Raw genomic sequence first — 17766 nt, forward strand, 5'->3', positions numbered from 1 at the left:
GCCCACCGAGGGGTCCCCAAATTCTGGGTGCCCACATCCGTGGGGGTGCCCCTGCCCACGGAGGGGTCCCCCACCCAGTGGGTGCCCGTGTACCCGGGGTGGCCCTGCCCATGAGGGGTCCCCATCTTGTGGGTGCCCACATCCCTGGGGTGCCCCTGCCCACGGAAGGGGTCCCCCATCTTGTGGGTGCCCACGCCAGCCCCTGCCCCCTGCAGCACCCATCCCTACCAGGGCGCGGTGGCACCGAGGGCACGGCAGCATCAGGATTCGGTGACACCAGGGTGCGGTGACACCAGGGACACAGTGACACCCAGGCAGGTGGCCCGCCACCACCTTGGCCCCGAGCGCAGGCGGGTGCCGGAGATGCTTCCGTCGCCGTCACGGCCGCGTTTCCCCTCACGCCGCCACAGCATTTCCTCCCGGCACCTGCACCCCACGCCGAGCCCGGGCCCTGGGGACCCTGCCAGCACCCCCGGGTGCACACATGGGTGCAGGCCAGGGTGGGGGTGGACGGGGCCGGTTGCACCCCAGGACCTCCTTGCTGTGGCACCCCCCCGGTGTGGCCCCAGGGTGGAAGTGAGCTGTGGGCACCCGTGGCTTTGGCGCCCGCCAATTTAGGGGTGCCAGCACCCTAGAGCTGAGCTGCAGAGGGTGCCCAAACCCTGGGGCGGGGGTTGTGCACCAGTGTTTTTGGGGTCCCCACCCCAACTTGCAGCACCCTACAGCACCCCATCACCCATACCCTCCCCTGCAGCACCCCTTGCTCCTCAGGGTGCTGCCTCACCCCGCCCCAGCACCCCCGCATCCCCTGTGCACCCCCAAGGCTGGAGCATCACCCCGGGGGGGGTGCCACCCCCACCCACCCACCCCCCGTGCACCCCCCCGCCGTCCCCGTGGTACCTCGGCTCTTCTCTGCCTGCTCCGGCACCCGAACTCGGCCGTCCCGGTTCCTGTCGTGGCTTCCCCATGTGACCAGGCAGGAGTTTCAGTCACACCCTCACCTCCGCCTCTGCCCCGATGATGTTATCTACGCTCCCAGCTCGGCCGGGCTCACGTTCGGCCACGGTTCGGGACGTGCCGAGAAGGGTGAGCTATGCCGGGCCACCCCACGGCGGGGGGGGGGGGGGTCTGGGTACCCTGGTGGCCGGTTGCGTGCATCCGGCTGAAACGCCATCATTAGGTTTCAGAGTGAACGGGTGCTGGAGATGGCAGCACCTGGGCGCTACGGTGTGGGGTGCGGCATGGGCACCTCTGGGGGCTGGATGCCCATCTTGGGGGGGCGGGGGGGGGGGCATCTTGGGGGGGGGGTATGGAGGTGGGGGTCTCCTTGGGGGTCATGTGGGGTTTTCAAGGTGGGTTAAGGGGGGACAGTGCTGCTTGGGCGCAGGACATGCGTGTGCGTGCACACACACGCGTGTGCCACAGCAGGTCCCAGGCACCTGGGTCCCTCATTTGAGTCCTCTCCTATGACCCCATGGCCAACCCCTACCCCGTGCCTCAGTTTCCCCCTCACTCTCCAGGGACCACCCGAAGCCGATGTCCTGGCACTGACTTTATTGTGGCTACGGGGCTGGTCTGCTGGGCCAGTGGGGCCGGGCCAGGAGCCATCCCGGCTGATGCCCACCTGGGCCAGGATCTGTCCAGGCTGGTAGCCTTCAAGGCCGGGGTCCTTCCGGGCCAGTGTCCATCAGGGTTGGCATCCGTCGGACCGGCGTCCACCTGGACCGCGGTCCATCTGTGCTGGCATCCATTGGGCTGGCGTCCACCTGGACCAGGGCCGATCCGTGACGGCATCCGTTGGCTCAGGGTCTGTCTGGACCAGGGTCCACCTGGGCTGGCACCCGTCCGACCAGGATCCATCTCAACCAGGGTCCACCCAGGCCGGTGTCCATCCGGACCAGGGTCCATCCAGGCTGGCATCCATTGGGCCACCACCTGTTGGACCAGGGTCCATCCAGACCATCACCCGTTGGGCCAGCATCCATCTAGACCATGAACCAACCTTGCCGGCACCCATCCAGACCGGGACCCACAGAGCCGATCCTCACTGCAGAGGAGGGAAGAAACCACGGTCAGTCCCAACATCACCTCCCACATCCACCCCCACCAAACCCCCGTCCTCCTGGCCATGCCAGACCAGACCAGACACCCCGACCGGGCACCTCCCAACCCCTGGAGATGCCACAGAGCTTGGTGCTCACCTCGAAGCCGTGCCAGGTCTCAATCTCATGGAAGAGGGAGTTGCCGGGGCAGTCGGTGTGACCCATCTGGCGGTGGCCACGTAGGGTGTAGTTGCGGTGAAGCCGGCCGGTCCGCACGGCGCAGGGCAGGAGCCTGTCCCGCACCAGGGCGATGGCATCGGGGTCCGGCAAGGTGGCCGAGAAGTCTCCAATGTAGCTCACGCCGTAGCCTTTGCTGTTGTAGCCTTTGGTGTGGGCACCAACCCAGTGCCAGCCTCGGCCTTGGTACAGGTACCCATCCGACCCCACCACGAAGCTGCAAGCACCCATGGGTCAACCCGAGCTGCCCGGAGATGGGTGACGGGGACTGCGGTGGGGTGACGGTGACAGAGTCTCACCTGTAGCCGATGTCATCCCAACCGCGGGTGTCCTGGTGAAAGCGTTGCATGGCGCGCATGTCCCGGGCGCAGGCGGTGAAGGTGCGGCACGGGGCGCTGGGTATGAAGGTGTGGTGGACGTAGACAGAGCCCAAGGGGAGGGTCAACGGTTTGGGGGTGCCCCGGTAGGGACGGGCACCCCACATGCACCGGGGCACGATGGCCGGGCACTCTGCGAGGGAAGGCAGGCGGTGGAAGAAGGGGACTTGCCTGGTCCCACGGGCAGGTGGGGACGTGGCAGCGTCCCCCTGGGGTCTTGGGGACACGGAGCATCTGCCCAGCTGAGGAACCCCTTGGCCTGGGACATGGTAGTGTCCTCCTGGGGTCCCCTCATCTAGGGGACGTGGAGCATCTGCTCAGGGTGTCCCTTGGCTGGGGACATGGCTGTGTCCAGCGTCGGGCGGACACACCGGTGTCCATCCAGAGGACATGGTGGTGGCCATCCAGGGGACACATCGGTGTCCATCCAGGGGACGAAGCAGTGTCCAGGGACCCATTATCCAGGGGACATGGTGGTGTCCATCCAGGGACCACCATCTGGGGACACACCAGTGTCCATCCAGGGGACACAGTGGTGTCCATCCAGGAGACACACCGATGTCCAGCCAGGAGACCTGTGGGTATCCATCCAGGGGACATGGTGGTGTCCGTCATGGGGACACACCGATGTCCATCCAGGGGACACACTGGTGTCCATCCAAGGGACCTGTGGGTGTCCATCATGGGGACACATCAATGTCCATCCAGGGGACACGGTGGTGTCCATCAAGGGACCACCCCCTGGGGACACAGTGGTGTCCATCCAGGGGACCTGCGGGTGTCCATCCAGGGGACATGGTGGTGTCTGACCATGCCAGGCCGCATGTCACCAGTCAGCTCTCAGAGTGCCACCAACACTGGGGTGACACTGGGGACCCCCAGCCCCACCCAGGGTGCAGCTCTCCACCCATCCTCCCACCCAGGTTTTTTTTGGGGGGGGGGGGGCAGATGTGATATCGCGACTCGGTGCCACCTCCCTACCCACGTAGACCTCCGTGAAGTCCTGCGCCGCTTGACGAGCGATGGCCACCACCTCCTCCGGCCCCACGTCCTCCAAGAGCTCCTGGGTGGGTGGCAGCACCCGCAGCACCCTCAGCATCGCCGCCACCTCCTCCTCCAGCTTCCCCGGCCCCGTCAGCACCCCGAAATCTCGTCGCCGGTAACTGCTGGGTGGTCGCTCCTTCTCCGTGCCGTTGCCCGTCCCGTAGTAGCCCCGGAGAAGGTCGGCGAGCGGAACGGGTGCTTGGGCCAGGTGGGCACCCAACAGCACCCCATCCATCGCCCCGTTGGCAACGGCATCAGGGATGGGCGAGGGGGGTCCCAGCAGGGTGTAGTTTTGGGGGTCATCCACGTCATCCCAACAGCCGTCAGGTCCGAGTGTGGTTCGGTTGCCATCACCGTCACGAGCCAAGAGGAAGGATGTCCCCAAAACCTCGGTGATGGTGACGGCGTAGAGCGCGTCGATGGGTGGCTCGACGGTGGGGAAGGGCCACCCCGCCGCCCGCTTGAGGCCAACCTCGATGCCGGCGAGGAGGGGGCCAAGGGCAATGGCGGAGCCGTCGGGTGCCAGCACCACGCCGCGCTCGGGTGCCGTGGCGTCCTGGTGGAGGAGTTGGGTGAAGAGCAGCCACTGCTCACGGCTGAGCGTTCGTGGGGCTGGTGGGACATCGGGTGGCTCTCCCAGCACCGCGCGGCACCCCGGGGTGCTGCAGCCACCCAGCGCCCGCGCCAGCTCCGGCACAGTGCCGGTGAAGTCGTGGTCAGTCGATTCAAGGGCTTCCACGATCTGAACGACCGAGTCCATGTGGCGCGGTGGGAGACCTGGGGAGGGGACGGAGACGTGGGAGGGGACCGAGGGGCACCCGTGGGGTCGGGGGTGCCCGTGGGTGCAGGGATGGCGAGAGTCTCCCCAGGGTGGGTGAGTGTGCACCCAAAACAGGGTGACTGCACCAAAGCGAGGGGAAAGGCACCCAAAACAGGGCGAAGGCACCCAAAACAGGATGAAAGCACCCAAAACAGGGAGAATGCACCCAAAACAGGATGAAAGCACCCAAAACAGGGAGAATGCACCCAAAACAGGATGAAAGCACCCAAAACAGGGAGAATGCACCCAAAACAAGATGAAAGCACCCATAGCAGAGCAAATGCACCCAGAAAAGGGCAAATGCACCCCAAACCAGAGCAAATGCACCCAAAACAGGGTGAAAGCACCTAAAACTGGGTGAATGCACCCAGAGCAACATGAAAGGACCCAGAGGAGGGCGCAAGCACCCAGGAAAAGGGTGAATGCACCCAAAACAGGGCGAATGCACCCAAACCAGGGTGAATGCACCCCAGGCAAGGGGAAAGCACCCAAACCAGGGCGAATGCACCCAGAAAAGGACGGCTGCACCCAAAACAGGATGAAAGCACCCACTGCACAGCAAATGCACCCAGAGCAGGGTGACTGCACCCAGAAAAGGGCAAACGCACCCAAAACCAGAGCAAATGCACCCAAAACAGAGTGAAAGCACCCATAGCGCTGCAAATGCACCCAGAGGAGGGCGCAAGCACCCAGGAAAAGGGTAAATGCACCTAAAACTGGGTGAAAGCACCCAAACCAGGGTGAAAGCACCCAAACCAGGGCGAATGCACCCAGAACAGGGTGAAAGCACCTAAAACTGGGTGAAAGCACCCAAACCAGGGTGAATGCACCCATAACAGGGTGAAAGCACCCAGAAGAGGGCGCAAACACCCCGGAAAAGGGTGAATGTACCCAAAACGGAGTGAACGCGCCCAAAACAGGGCGAAAACACCCCAAAGCAGGACAAAAGCACCCAGACCAGGGTGAAAGCACCCCCAAACAGGGTGAGAGCACCCAGAAAAGGGCAAATGCACCCAAAACAGGGAAAACCCACCCAAACCAGGGCAAAACCACCCGGAACAGGGTGCAAGCACCCCAAAAAAGGCGGAAGCGCCCTCCCAAAAAATAGCAACGGCACCCGGAACCGGGTGACTGCACCCAAAACAGGGCGAAAACACCCCCAAAAAGGCAAAAGTACCCCCCAAAAAAGGGCAAAAAGCACCCCAAACCAGGGCGACTGCACCCGTCGCGAGCACCCGAAGCCCGACTGAAGCGGAACGTGCCCAAAACTGGGTGCAGCCCCTCCCCCGCCCCCGCTGACACCACCCACCCCCCCCGGCACCACCCATGTGGGCACAAATTTGGGCTAGAATCGCCCTAATTAGGGAAAAAAATGCAACCGGAGCCATTTTGGGCTGAAAAGGGGCTCGGGGAAGGCCCCGGGGTTGCCACACGCGTGTGGTGGCGTGTTGGGGCATGTCGTAGCAGGTGGCCGCACGCCGGGGTGCGTTGTGATGTATCGTGGCATGCTGTGACGTGTCATGGGGTGTCGTGGGGTGTCGCGGCGTGCTGTGGGGTGGCGTGGCGTGGCGTGGCGTGTTGTGGCGTGGCGTGGCGTGTTGTGGCACGTCGCGGGGTGCTGTGGGGTGTTGTGGGGTGTTGTGGGGTGTTGTAGCGTGTCGTGGCGCGTTCTAGCACGTTGCGGCGTGTTGCGGCGTGTTGCGGCGTGGCGTGGGGTGTTGCGGCGTGGCGTGGGGTGTTGCGGCGTGGCGTGGCGTGGCGTGGCATGTGCTTACCTGTGCCGGGCCGGGCGCAGACGCTCAGCACCCCAAGGAGCCACGGGAGCATGGTGCAGGATACGGCCCCCGCTCGCCGCGTCCCGTGTCGTGGCCTCGCCGGACTTTGGCCCCGGGGGCGGGGGATGGTGGCGGGGCGGGGCGGGGGGGGGGACGGGACACGGGGGGGACGGACACGACACACGGGCACGGTGGGGTGTGTCAGGGTGGCACACGTGTGTGTTGCGTGGGCGCTTCTGGCTCTGCAGTATTTGTGTGCCTCTGTGTGTGTGTGCGCGCGTGTGGTGGCGTGCACACGCGTGGCGGGGGGGCGCCTCGGAAGGGGCTACATGCGTGTGTGTGTGTGCGCGCGCGCGTGCATGGGGTGTGTGCGCACAAGAAGCGTGTACATGCGTGCACGTGTGTGCGCGTGTGCTTGTGCATGGGGTGCATACGCACCCGTGTGCGTGCACATACGTGTGCGTGTGGCTGCATACGTGCGTGTGCGTGTGCACGGGGGGGTGTGCATACGTCCATGTGTGTGTACAGGGGGATGTGCCTATGTGCACGTGTGTGTGCATGTGCTTGTGTATGGGGTGCATACGTGGGGGGGGGGTGTGCACGGGAGGGGGTGCTTACACACGTGTGTGTGCACAAGGGGTGTGTGCATACATGGGGGGGCGTGCACAGGGGGCGTGTGCTTACACACGTGTGTGTGTGTGCACGGGGGGTGTGCATACATGCACGTGTGTGCGTGGGGGGTGTGCACAGGGGGTGTGTGCTTACACACGTGTGTGTGTGTGCACGGGGGGTGTGCATACCTGCACGTGTGTGGGGGGGTGCGTGCACAGGGGGTGTGTGCTTACACACGTGTGTGCACAGGGGGTGTGCATACGTGCACGTGTGTGCGTGGGGTGTGTGCAGGGTGTGTGTGCTTACACGTGTATGTGCACAAGGGGTGTGTGCATACGTGCACGTGTGTGCGTGGGGGGTGTGCACAGGGGGTGTGTGCTTACACACATGTGTGTGCACAAGGGGTGTGTGCATACGTGCACACGTGTGTGCACAGGGTGTGTGTGCTTACACACATGTGTGTGCACGGGGGGTGTGTCATATGTGCACGTGTGTGGGGGGGTGCGTGCACAGGGGGTGTGTGCTTACACACGTGTGTGCACGGGGGGTGTGCATACGTGCACGTGTGTGCGTGGGGTGTGTGCAGGGTGTGTGTGCTTACACGTGTATGTGCACAAGGGGTGTGTGCATACGTGCACGTGTGTGCGTGGGGGGTGTGCAGGGGGTGTGTGCTTACACACGTGTGTGTGCATGGGGGGTGTGCATACGTGCACATGTGTGCATGGGGGGGTGCACAAGGTGTGTGCGTTTACACACGTGTGTGTGTGCACAAGGGGTGTGTGCATACGTGCACGTGTGTGCGTGGGGGGTGTGCACAGGGGGTGTGTGCTTACACACGTGAGTGTGTGCACGGGGGGTGTGCATATGTGCATGTGTGTGCATGGGGGGCGTGCACAGGGTGTGTGTGCTTACACACGTGTGTGTGTGTGCATGGGGGGTGTGTGCATACGTGCACGTGTGTGTGCATACATACATGTGTGTGCATTGCGTGTGCACGGGGGTGTATACATACGTGTGGTGCATGAGGTGCGTGCGCACACATACGTGTGTGCGCACTGCGTGTGCGTGGGGGGGTGCGCACGGGGCGTATGTGCACACATACCTGCGTGCGCGTGTGCACGCGTGTGTACACATGGTGTGCGTGTGCGTGGGGGGTGCACGGGGTGTGTGCACAGCTTGGGTGTGTGCACACGTGTGTGCGTTGGCGGGCGTGTGCAAGCAAAGGGTGCGTGTGCATGTGTGTGTGCACGTGTGTGCGTGTGCATGTGTGTGCGTGTGCATGTGCCACAGGGACACACGTCAGGGCATGAAGCCACCAGGACACACATGGGGTGACAAAGCCACCAGGACACATGTCAGGGCGTGAAGCCACCGGGACACGTCAGGGGACGATGCCACCAGCACATGCATGGGGGGACGGTGCCACCAGGACACACATGAGGGGACAATGCCACCAGGACACATATGGAGGGGACGGGGACAAAGCCACCGGGACACATGTCAGGGCATGAAGCCACCGGGACACGTCAGGGGACGATGCCACCAGCACATGCATGGGGGGACGGTGCCACCAGGACACACATGAGGGGACAATGCCACCAGGACACATATGGAGGGGACGGGGACAAAGCCACCGGGACACATGTCAGGGCATGAAGCCACCGGGACACGTCAGGGGACGATGCCACCAGCACATGCATGGGGGGACGGTGCCACCAGGACACACATGAGGGGACAATGCCACCAGGACACATATGGAGGGGACGGGGACAAAGCCACCGGGACACATGTCAGGGCATGAAGCCACCGGGACACGTCAGGGGACGATGCCACCAGCACATGCATGGGGGGACGGTGCCACCAGGACACACATGAGGGGACAATGCCACCAGGACACATATGGGGGGGGATGGGGACAAAGCCACCAGCACATGCATGGGGGGACGGTGCCACCAGGACACATGAGGGGACAATGCCACCAGGACACATGTGGGGGGGACGGGGACAAAGCCACCGGGACATGTAGGGAGGGACGATGCCACCAGGACACACATGTCAGGGCATGAAGTCACCAGGACACACGTCAGGGGACAATGCCACCAGGACACACATCACGACAAAGCCACCAGGATGCGCACGATGACACCCCGCTGCAGGGACACACGTGACAACGCAGTGCTGTGCCCACCCCCCCGCCTGACCTTTGCCCTGTCCCCAGGGAGCGGGTGCCATGGTGGTGGCCTGGGCTCTGGGTCCCCTGGCTGCGGTGGCCATCGGCACCCTGCTCCTGGCCCTGCTGCTGGGATGGCTTTGGGACGCCGTTGTCACCGTCACCCGCTTCCGGGCCACTTGCCACCGACTGCGCCAGTTCCCCCGGCCGCCGTGGCGCAGCTGGCTGCTAGGTCACACCGGCTTGGTGAGGGGACAGCGGGGGAGACAGGGTGGTGGCACCTGGGGGGTGGCAGGGACAGGGTAGAGGCACCTGGGGGGGGGGACAGCAGAGGCAGGGTGGTGGCAGCTGGGGGGGACAGCTGGGGGGGTGGCAGGGACAGGGTGGTGGCACATAGGATGGGGGACAGCGGGAACAGGGTGGTGGCAGCTGGGGGGGTGGCAGGGACAGGGTGGTGGCACCTAGGATGGGGGACAGTGGGTGACAGGGTGGTGGCACCTAGGATGGGGGACAGTGGGGACAGGGTGGTGGCAGCTGGGGGGGTGGCAGGGGCAGGGTGGTGGCACCTAGGATGGGGGACAGTGGGGACAGGGTGGTGGCACCTAGGATGGGGGACAGTGGGGACAGGGTGGTGGCAGCTGGGGGGGTGGCAGGGACAGGGTGGTGGCACCTCGGGGGGTGGCAGGGACAGGGTGGTGGCACCTAGGATGGGGGACAGTGGGGACAGGGTGGTGGCAGCTGGGGGGGGCGGCAGGGATAGGGTGGTGGCACCTAGAATGGGGGACAGTGGGGACAGGGTGGTGGCACCTAGGATGGGGGACAGCGGGAACAGGGTGGTGGCAGTTGGGCGGGGTGGCAGGGACAGGGTGGTGGCACCTAGGATGGGGGACAGTGGGGACAGGGTGGTGGCAGCTGGGGGGGTGGCAGGGACAGGGTGGTGGCACCTAGGATGGGGGACAGTGGGGACAGGGTGGTGGCAGCTGGGGGGGGCGGCAGGGGCAGGGTGGTGGCACCTAGGATGGGGGACAGTGGGGACAGGGTGGTGGCACCTAGGATGGGGGACAGTGGGGACAGGGTGGTGGCAGTTGGGGGGGGTGGCAGGGACAGGGTGGTGGCACCTCGGGGGGTGGCAGGGACAGGGTGGTGGCACATGAGCTCTGCGTGTCCCCCAAGTCCATCTGTGAACCCAAGCTGAGACCATCCCCACGGCTGGCCACGAGCTGGGTACAAGCATGTCCCCAAGGCTGGCCATGACCCTGGGGGACAAGGGTGTCCCCAAGCCTGTCACTGAGCCCCGGGGTGCCCCGTGGCGCAGGGGAAGAGCACGGAGGAGGGACTGCGGCAGGTGGACGAGCTGGTGGCACGGTACCGGCGTGGCTGCCTGTGGTGGCTCTCGCCATGGACGCCCATCCTACGCCTCTTCCACCCCGACACCCTCCGCCCCCTCCTCCTGGCCTCAGGTAGGACACGAGGGTCACAACCCGCCCCTGAGGGTCCCCCAGGGTCACCCAGAGGTGTCACCGCGCCTGGTCTGGTGACCCGGCCATGCCCAGGCACCCATCCTGTGGTGGCCACCAACCCAACCCCAAGGGTCTCCAGAGCCACCCAGAGGTCACCCTTGGCTGGCCCAGTGAGTGCCCAAATGCCCATGCCATGGTGGCCACCAACCTATCCTTGAGGGTCCCCAGGGCCACCCAAAGGTGTGACCCATGGCCAGCCCAAATGCCACCCCATAGTGACCACCAACCTGCCCCTGAGGGTCCCCAGGGCCACCCAAAGGTGTGACCCATGGCCAGCCCAAATGCCACCCCATAGTGACCACCAACCTGCCCCTGAGGGTCGCCAAGGCCACCCAGAGGTGTCACCCATGGCCGGCCCAGTGAGTGCCCAAATGCCCATGCCATGGTGGCCACCAACCTATCCTTGAGGGTCCCCAGGGCCACCCAAAGGTGTGACCCACGGCCAGCCCAAATGCCACCCCATAGTGACCACCAACCTGCCCCTGAGGGTCCGCAGGGCCACCCAGAGGTGTCACCCATGGCTGGCCCAGTGAGTGTCCAAATGCCCATGCCACGGTGGCCACCAACCTGTCCTTAAGGGTCCCCAGAGCCACCCAAAGGTGTCACCATGGCCAGCTGGGTGGCCTGGTTGTACCCAAAACCCCATCCTGTGGCGGTTATGGGTGCAGGTGGGGGGGGTCCCCTCTCCCTAGGGACCCCACCCTCCTTGGAAGCCCCTGAGGGGACCTGATGCCACCCTGGTGGCACCCCTCCCCAGCTCCCGCTCTCCCCTCCCGCAGCCTTCGTCGCCCCCAAGGACCAGCTCTTCTATGGCTTCCTCAAGCCCTGGCTGGGTGAGTGGGTGCTTGGGGGCGGCGGGATGGGTGGGCAGCACCCATGGGTGCCCCATGGATGGAGCTGGGTGTCTCCCCGCAGGGGACGGGCTGCTGCTGAGCCGCGGGCAGAAGTGGGCTCGGCACCGGCGCCTACTGACACCCGCCTTCCACTGGGACGTCCTCAAGTCCTACGTGGGCGTCTTCAACCAGAGCACCCACATCATGCATGTGAGCACCCGCCGCCTGCACCCCGAGCCCTGGCCTGCGCCCGCTGCCTGCGGCTGGACCCCAACCTGCACCTGCTGCCTGCACCCGGAGCCCTGGCCTGCACCCGCTGCCTGCACCCAGACCCCAACCTGCACCCGCTGCCTGCACCCAGACCTGCACCCGGACCCCAACCTGCACCCGCTGCCTGCACCCGGACCCCAACCTGCACCCATTGCCTGCACCCAGACCTGCACCCAGATCCCAACCTGCACCCAGACCCCGTCCTGCACCCAGACCCCTGTCCTGCACCCGCTGCCTGCACCCAGGTCCCGTCCTGCACCCGCTGCCTGCACCCAGACCTGCACCCAGACCCCAACCTGCACCCAGACCCCTGTCCTGCACCCGCTGCCTGCACCCAGACCCCAACCTGCACCCGTTGCCTGCACCCAGACCTGCACCCAGACCCCAACCTGCACCCAGACCCCTGTCCTGCACCCGTTGCCTGCACCCAGACCTGCACCCAGACCCCAACCTGCACCCAGACCCCTATCCTGCACCTGCTGCCTGCACCCAGACCCCCGACCTGCACCCATTGCCTGCACCCCAACCTGCACCCAGACCCCAACCTGCACCCAGACCCCTGTCCTGCACCCGCTGCCTGCACCCAGACCCTAACCTGCACCCGTTGCCTGCACCCCAACCTTCACCCAGACCCCTGTCCTGCACCCGCTGCCTGCACCCAGACCTGCACCCAGACCCCAGCCTGCACCCAGATCCCGTCCTGCACCCAGACCCCAACCTGCACCCGCTGCCTGCACCCCAACCTTCACCCAGACCCCTGTCCTGCACCCGCTGCCTGCACCCAGACCTGCACCCAGACCCCAGCTTGCACCCAGATCCTGTCCTGCACCCACTGCCTGCACCCAGACCTGCACCCAGACCCCAGCTTGCACCCAGATCCTGTCCTGCACCCGCTGCCTGCACCCAGACCTGCACCCGGATCCCAACCTGCACCCAGATCCCATCCTGCACCCGCTGCCTGCACCCGAATCCCAACCTGCACCCAGATCCCATCCTGCACCCAGTCCCCTGTCCTTCACCCGCCTCCTGCACCCGGATCCCAGTCCCTGCCCCAGCCCTGCACCCGGACCCTGATCCCCAACCCCCTGACCTGCACCCAGACCCCAACCCGCGCCCAGACCCCCACCCCCTGCCTGCAGGCCAAGTGGCGGGCAGCGGCGCGGGCGGCGGGGGGCCCGGTGGGGCTGGAGGTGCTGGAGCAGCTCAGCCTCCTCACCCTGGACACCCTCCAGAAATGCATCTTCAGCCACGAGAGCCGCTGCCAGGAGTGAGTGTCACCCTGTCACCCGCCAGGGTCCCCAGCACCGTCCCTGTCCCCCCTTCCTGGGGGGGGTCTCCCCGCAAGGGACATCCCCCACCCCACTCCCCACCTTACCCCGGCTCTGTCCCCTGCTGGGGTCCCCCCCCCCCTGCCCTGGTTTGGTCCCCAACTGGGGTCCCCCCTGGGCTTTGCACCCATCACGGTCCCCACCATCCCAACACTGTGTGTGTCCCCCCCCCGGGTCCCCCCACCCCAACTCCGTCCCTCCTGGGGTGTCATCCCCCCCCCAGCTTTGCCCTCCCATCAGGGTCCCGTCCCCCTCCCCCAGGGCTCTGAGTCCCCGCCCTGGTGTCACCCCAGCCTGGCCCCACATGTCCTCACGGGCCAGGGTCCTGCTGCCACCCCATGTCCCCGCTGAAGCTCACCGTGGCCAGAGGGGTGGCCATCCCCGGTGGCCTGCGGTGGCTGTCCCCCCCGCCAGCGGTCCCCGGCACCCCGCAGGCAGCCCAGCGAGTACATCAAGGCCATCCTGGAGCTGAGCACCTTGGTGGTGAGACGCCATCACCGGCTGCTCCATCACCCGACGTGGCTCTACCGCCTGTCGGCCGACGGGCGCCGCTTCGCCCAAGCCTGCGCCACCGTGCACAGCTTCACCGCCGCCGTGGTGCAACGCCGGCGCCAGGCCCTCGACCGCCTCGGCCGCCAGGCCTGGCTGGAGAGCCACCAGGGACGGAGCATGGACTTCATTGACCTTCTCCTGCTCACTAAGGTAGTGCCGGGGTGAGAGATGGTGCGGCCGGGGGCAGGGTTGGCCATAGGGTGGTGGCCACAGGGGAACGGTGGTGGCCATGGAGAGGGTTGGCCGTAGGGTGGTAGCCATACGGAGGTGGTGGTGGCTGAGGGGATGGTGGTGGCCATGGAAAAGGGTGGCCACAGGGTGGTGGCCACAGGGGAACGGTGGTGGCCATGGAGAGGGTTGGCTGTAGGGTGGTAGCCATACGGAGGTGGTGGTGGCTGAGGGGATGGTGGTGGCCATGGAAAAGGGTGGCCACAGGGTGGTGGCCACAGGGGAATGGTGGTGGCCATGGAGAGGGTTGGCCGTAGGGTGGTAGCCATACAGAGATGGTGGTGGCCGAGGGGATGGTGGTGGCCATCAAAAAGGTTGGCCATAGGGTGGTGGCCACAGGGGAACAGTGGTGGCCATGGAGAGGGTTGGCCGTAGGGTGGTAGCCATACGGAGGTGGTGGTGGCTGAGGGGATGGTGGTGGCCATGGAAAAGGGTGGCCACAGGGTGGTGGCCACAGGGGAACGGTGGTGGCCATGGAGAGGGTTGGCTGTAGGGTGGTAGCCATACGGACATGATGGTGGCCGAGGGGATGGTGGTGGCCATGGAAAAGGGTGGCCACAGGGTGGTGGCCACAGGGGAACGGTGGTGGCCATGGAGAGGGTTGGCCGTAGGGTGGTAGCCATACGGACATGATGGTGGCCGAGGGGATGGTGGTGGCCATGGAAAAGGGTGGCCACAGCGTGGTGGCCACAGGGGAACGGTGGTGGCCATGGAGAGGGTTGGCTGTAGGGTGGTAGCCATACGGAGGTGGTGGTGGCCGAGGGGATGGTGGTGGCCATGGAAAAGGGTGGCCACAGGGTGGTGGCCACAGGGGAACGGTGGTGGCCATGGAGAGGGTTGGCCGTAGGGTGGTAGCCATACGGACATGATGGTGGCCGAGGGGATGGTGGTGGCCATGGAAAAGGGTGGCCACAGCGTGGTGGCCACAGGGGAACGGTGGTGGCCATGGAGAGGGTTGGCTGTAGGGTGGTAGCCATACGGAGGTGGTGGTGGCCGAGGGGATGGTGGTGGCCATGGAAAAGGGTGGCCACAGGGTGGTGGCCACAGGGGAATGGTGGTGGCCATGGAGAGGGTTGGCCGTAGACTGGTGGCCCTGGGGGGCCCCTCGGCTGCCGCGCTCGCCCTTGCAGGACAAGGACGGCAACACCCTGTCGGACGAAGACATCTCGGCCGAGGCTGACACCTTCATGTTCGAGGGTAAGGGGAAGCCACCAGGTGCCATCGGAGCGGGGGACTCGCATGTCCCCTCGCTAACCCCTTGTCCCTGCAGGCCACGACACGACGGCCAGCGGTTTGGCGTGGCTGCTCTACAACCTGGCCCGCCACCCCCAGTACCAGGAGCGGTGCCGCCAGGAGGTCCGCGAGCTCCTCAAGGGCAGGGACGTGGAGGAGATCGAATGGTGAGAGGTCCCCGGTGTCATCCCCCAGCCAGCCGGCTTGGGGACACCGGTGCCACCATCCCTCGCCCCCAGGGAGGACCTGTCCCGCCTGCCCTTCACCACCATGTGCATCAAGGAGAGCCTCCGCCTGCATCCCCCTGTCACCGCCGTGTCCCGGTGCTGCACCGAGGACATCGCCCTGCGTGATGGACGAGTCATCCCCAAGGGTACGGCTCGCCCGGGGTGCAGGGTGTCCCCGATGTCACCATCCCTCCTTGTCCCCTGTCCCTAAGGTGGCCGTTTCCATCCCACCAGGGATCATCTGCCTGATGAGCATCTACGGGACCCACCACAACCCAGACGTCTGGCCCGAGCCCCAGGTAGAGCCACTTGGCCCTGGTGGCACCCACCCTGCCATGACCGTGGGACAGCAGCTTGTCACCGTGGGCAGGGACAACCATGTCCCCACGGCACGACGGTGTCTGTGTCACCCCAGGTCTACAACCCGCTGAGGTTCAGCCTGGAGAACAGCCAGGGACGGTCCCCGTTGGCCTTCATCCCCTTCTCCGCCGGTCCCAGGTAAGTCCACGGTGGGGACACCGGTGTACCCCACGTGTCACCCCCCAGCCTGGTTGGGTTCAAGGTGGGGTGGTTGTCCCCAAGCTGTGACATTCGGGCGTCACGGAGGACAACGCCGTCCCCACGTTTCGAGGAGGTTCCACCATCTGCTCCACCACCCAGCCCAGCTAGGGGGTGGGGTCTGCTGTCCCCCGCGTCCGCGTCCCCGTCCCCGTCCCCCCCCCCTACAGAGGTGACAGAGGGGGACGTGGTGGCAGGAACTGCATCGGGCAGAACTTCGCCATGGCTGAGCTGAAGGTGGTGGCGGCGTTGACGGTGGCACGCTTCACCATCCGGCTGGACGCGGGGCGGCCACCGCGCCGCAAGCCCGAGCTCATCCTCCGCACCGAGGACGGGCTCTGGCTGCTGCTGGAGCCGCTGCCGGAGGTGGCCTGAGGGACACGGGGGACAACGGGGGACACCCCACGCGGTGGACGTCCCCACCCGAGGGAGGAGCAGTGAATAAATGGTGGCAGGCGAGGGACAGTGTCGTGGTGGTGTGGTGGGGGACGGGGTGGGGTGGTGGCACTGGTGGGGATGTGTCCTCCTCGATCACGTGCCACCTCACGGCGTGGACGTGTCCCTCCATGCCACATGTGACCATCCCGGCATGGATGTGTACCCCTGGGCCACACGTCACCATCCTGGCATGGACGTGGCCACACGTCACCATCCTGGCATGGAAGTGTCCCCCTGGGCCACATGTCCCTGTCCTGGTTGGGAAGTGTCCCCCCTATGCTACTACATGTCACCAGCCTGGCATGGATGTGCCCCCCCCCGCCACATGTCACCGTCCTGGCATGTCCCCCTGGGCCACATGTCACCATCCATGGGCATGTCCCCTCATGTCACATGTCACTGTCCTGGCATGGACATGTCCCCCTGGGCCACATGTCACCATCCATGGACATGTCCCTCTGTGCCACATGTCACTGTCCTGGCATGGACATGTCCCCCTGGGCCACATGTCACCATCCATGGACATGTCCCTCTGTGCCACATGTCACTGTCCTGGCATGGACATGTCCCCCTGGGCCACATGTCACCATCCATGGGCATGTCCCTCCGTGCCACATGTCCCCCCCCCATGCCACATATCACCGTCCATGGACGTGTCCCCTCCATGCCACATGACACTGTCCACGGACATGTCCCCTCACGCCACATGTCACCATCCATGGACGTGTCCCCCTCATGCCACATGTCACCATCCATGGACGTGTCCCCTCACACCACATGTCCCCATCCACGGACATGTCCCCTCATGTCACATGTCCCCATCCACGGACATGTCCCCTCACGCCACATGTCACCATCCATGGACGTGTCCCCCCCATGCCACATGTCACCATCCATGGACGTGTCCCCTCACATCACATGTCCCTCTCATGCCACATGTCCCCATCCATGGACATGTCCCCCTCGTGCCACATGTCACCGTCCATGGACATGTCCCCTCACGCCACATGTCACCACCCATGGACGTGTCCCCCTCGTGCCACATGTCACCATCCATGGACGTGTCCCCTCACACCACATGTCCCCATCCACGGACATGTCCCCTCACGTCACATGTCCCCATCCACGGACATGTCCCCTCACGCCACATGTCCCCATCCATGGACGTGTCCCCCCCACGCCACATGTCACCGTCCTGGCACAGGCGCGGGGGGGGGGGGAAGAGCGACGGCGGCGGGTGGGCGTGGCTACGGCCAAGCGGCAGGTGGGCGTGGCCACGGTCGGGCAGTGGGCGGGGCCACAGCGCTCTGGGCGGTGGGAAGGCGTGGCTACGGCCAAGCGGCGGGTGGGCGTGGCCACGGTCGGGCAGTGGGCGGGGCCACAGCGCTCTGGGCGGTGGGAGGGCGTGGCTACGGCCAAGCGGCGGGTGGGCGCGGCTAGAGCCGACCGGCGGGTGGGCGGAGCCGCGGCGGTGCCTTCCGGTCACGTGAGGCGGGGCGGCT

The 17766-nt window shown here is 65.7% G+C and overlaps 2 protein-coding genes across 4 annotated transcripts; one reads left to right on the forward strand and one right to left on the reverse strand.

Moving 5' to 3' along the window:
- Window positions 1–1539: 1539 nt before the first annotated feature.
- PGLYRP2 (peptidoglycan recognition protein 2) lies at window positions 1540–6374 on the reverse strand. Its single transcript, XM_076360820.1, has 5 exons — window positions 6296–6374; window positions 3638–4477; window positions 2579–2789; window positions 2202–2496; window positions 1540–2047 (listed from the first exon to the last, which is right to left on the reverse strand). Exons 1-5 carry the CDS (start codon window positions 6345–6347, stop codon window positions 2045–2047), a joined length of 1401 nt encoding a protein of 466 aa, XP_076216935.1. The 5' UTR covers window positions 6348–6374; the 3' UTR covers window positions 1540–2044.
- Window positions 6375–9137: 2763 nt separating this feature from the next.
- On the forward strand, window positions 9138–16279 carry CYP4F22 (cytochrome P450 family 4 subfamily F member 22). Of its 3 annotated transcripts, none has more exons than XM_076360745.1 (12): window positions 9138–9323; window positions 10393–10537; window positions 11377–11430; window positions 11513–11640; window positions 12840–12967; window positions 13463–13730; window positions 14939–15005; window positions 15079–15208; window positions 15281–15414; window positions 15503–15567; window positions 15684–15766; window positions 16024–16279. In XM_076360745.1, exons 1-12 carry the CDS (start codon window positions 9138–9140, stop codon window positions 16199–16201), a joined length of 1566 nt encoding a protein of 521 aa, XP_076216860.1. In that variant the 3' UTR covers window positions 16202–16279. The 3 variants fall into 3 exon arrangements, with proteins under 3 accessions (XP_076216860.1, XP_076216861.1, XP_076216862.1); XM_076360746.1 differs by having other exon boundaries at window positions 12933–12967; XM_076360747.1 differs by lacking the exon at window positions 10393–10537 and having other exon boundaries at window positions 9143–9323.
- Window positions 16280–17766: the final 1487 nt, after the last annotated feature.

This window comes from Aptenodytes patagonicus, chromosome 30 (genome assembly GCF_965638725.1).
Source record: "Aptenodytes patagonicus chromosome 30, bAptPat1.pri.cur, whole genome shotgun sequence".
Classification (NCBI taxonomy): domain Eukaryota; kingdom Metazoa; phylum Chordata; class Aves; order Sphenisciformes; family Spheniscidae; genus Aptenodytes; species Aptenodytes patagonicus.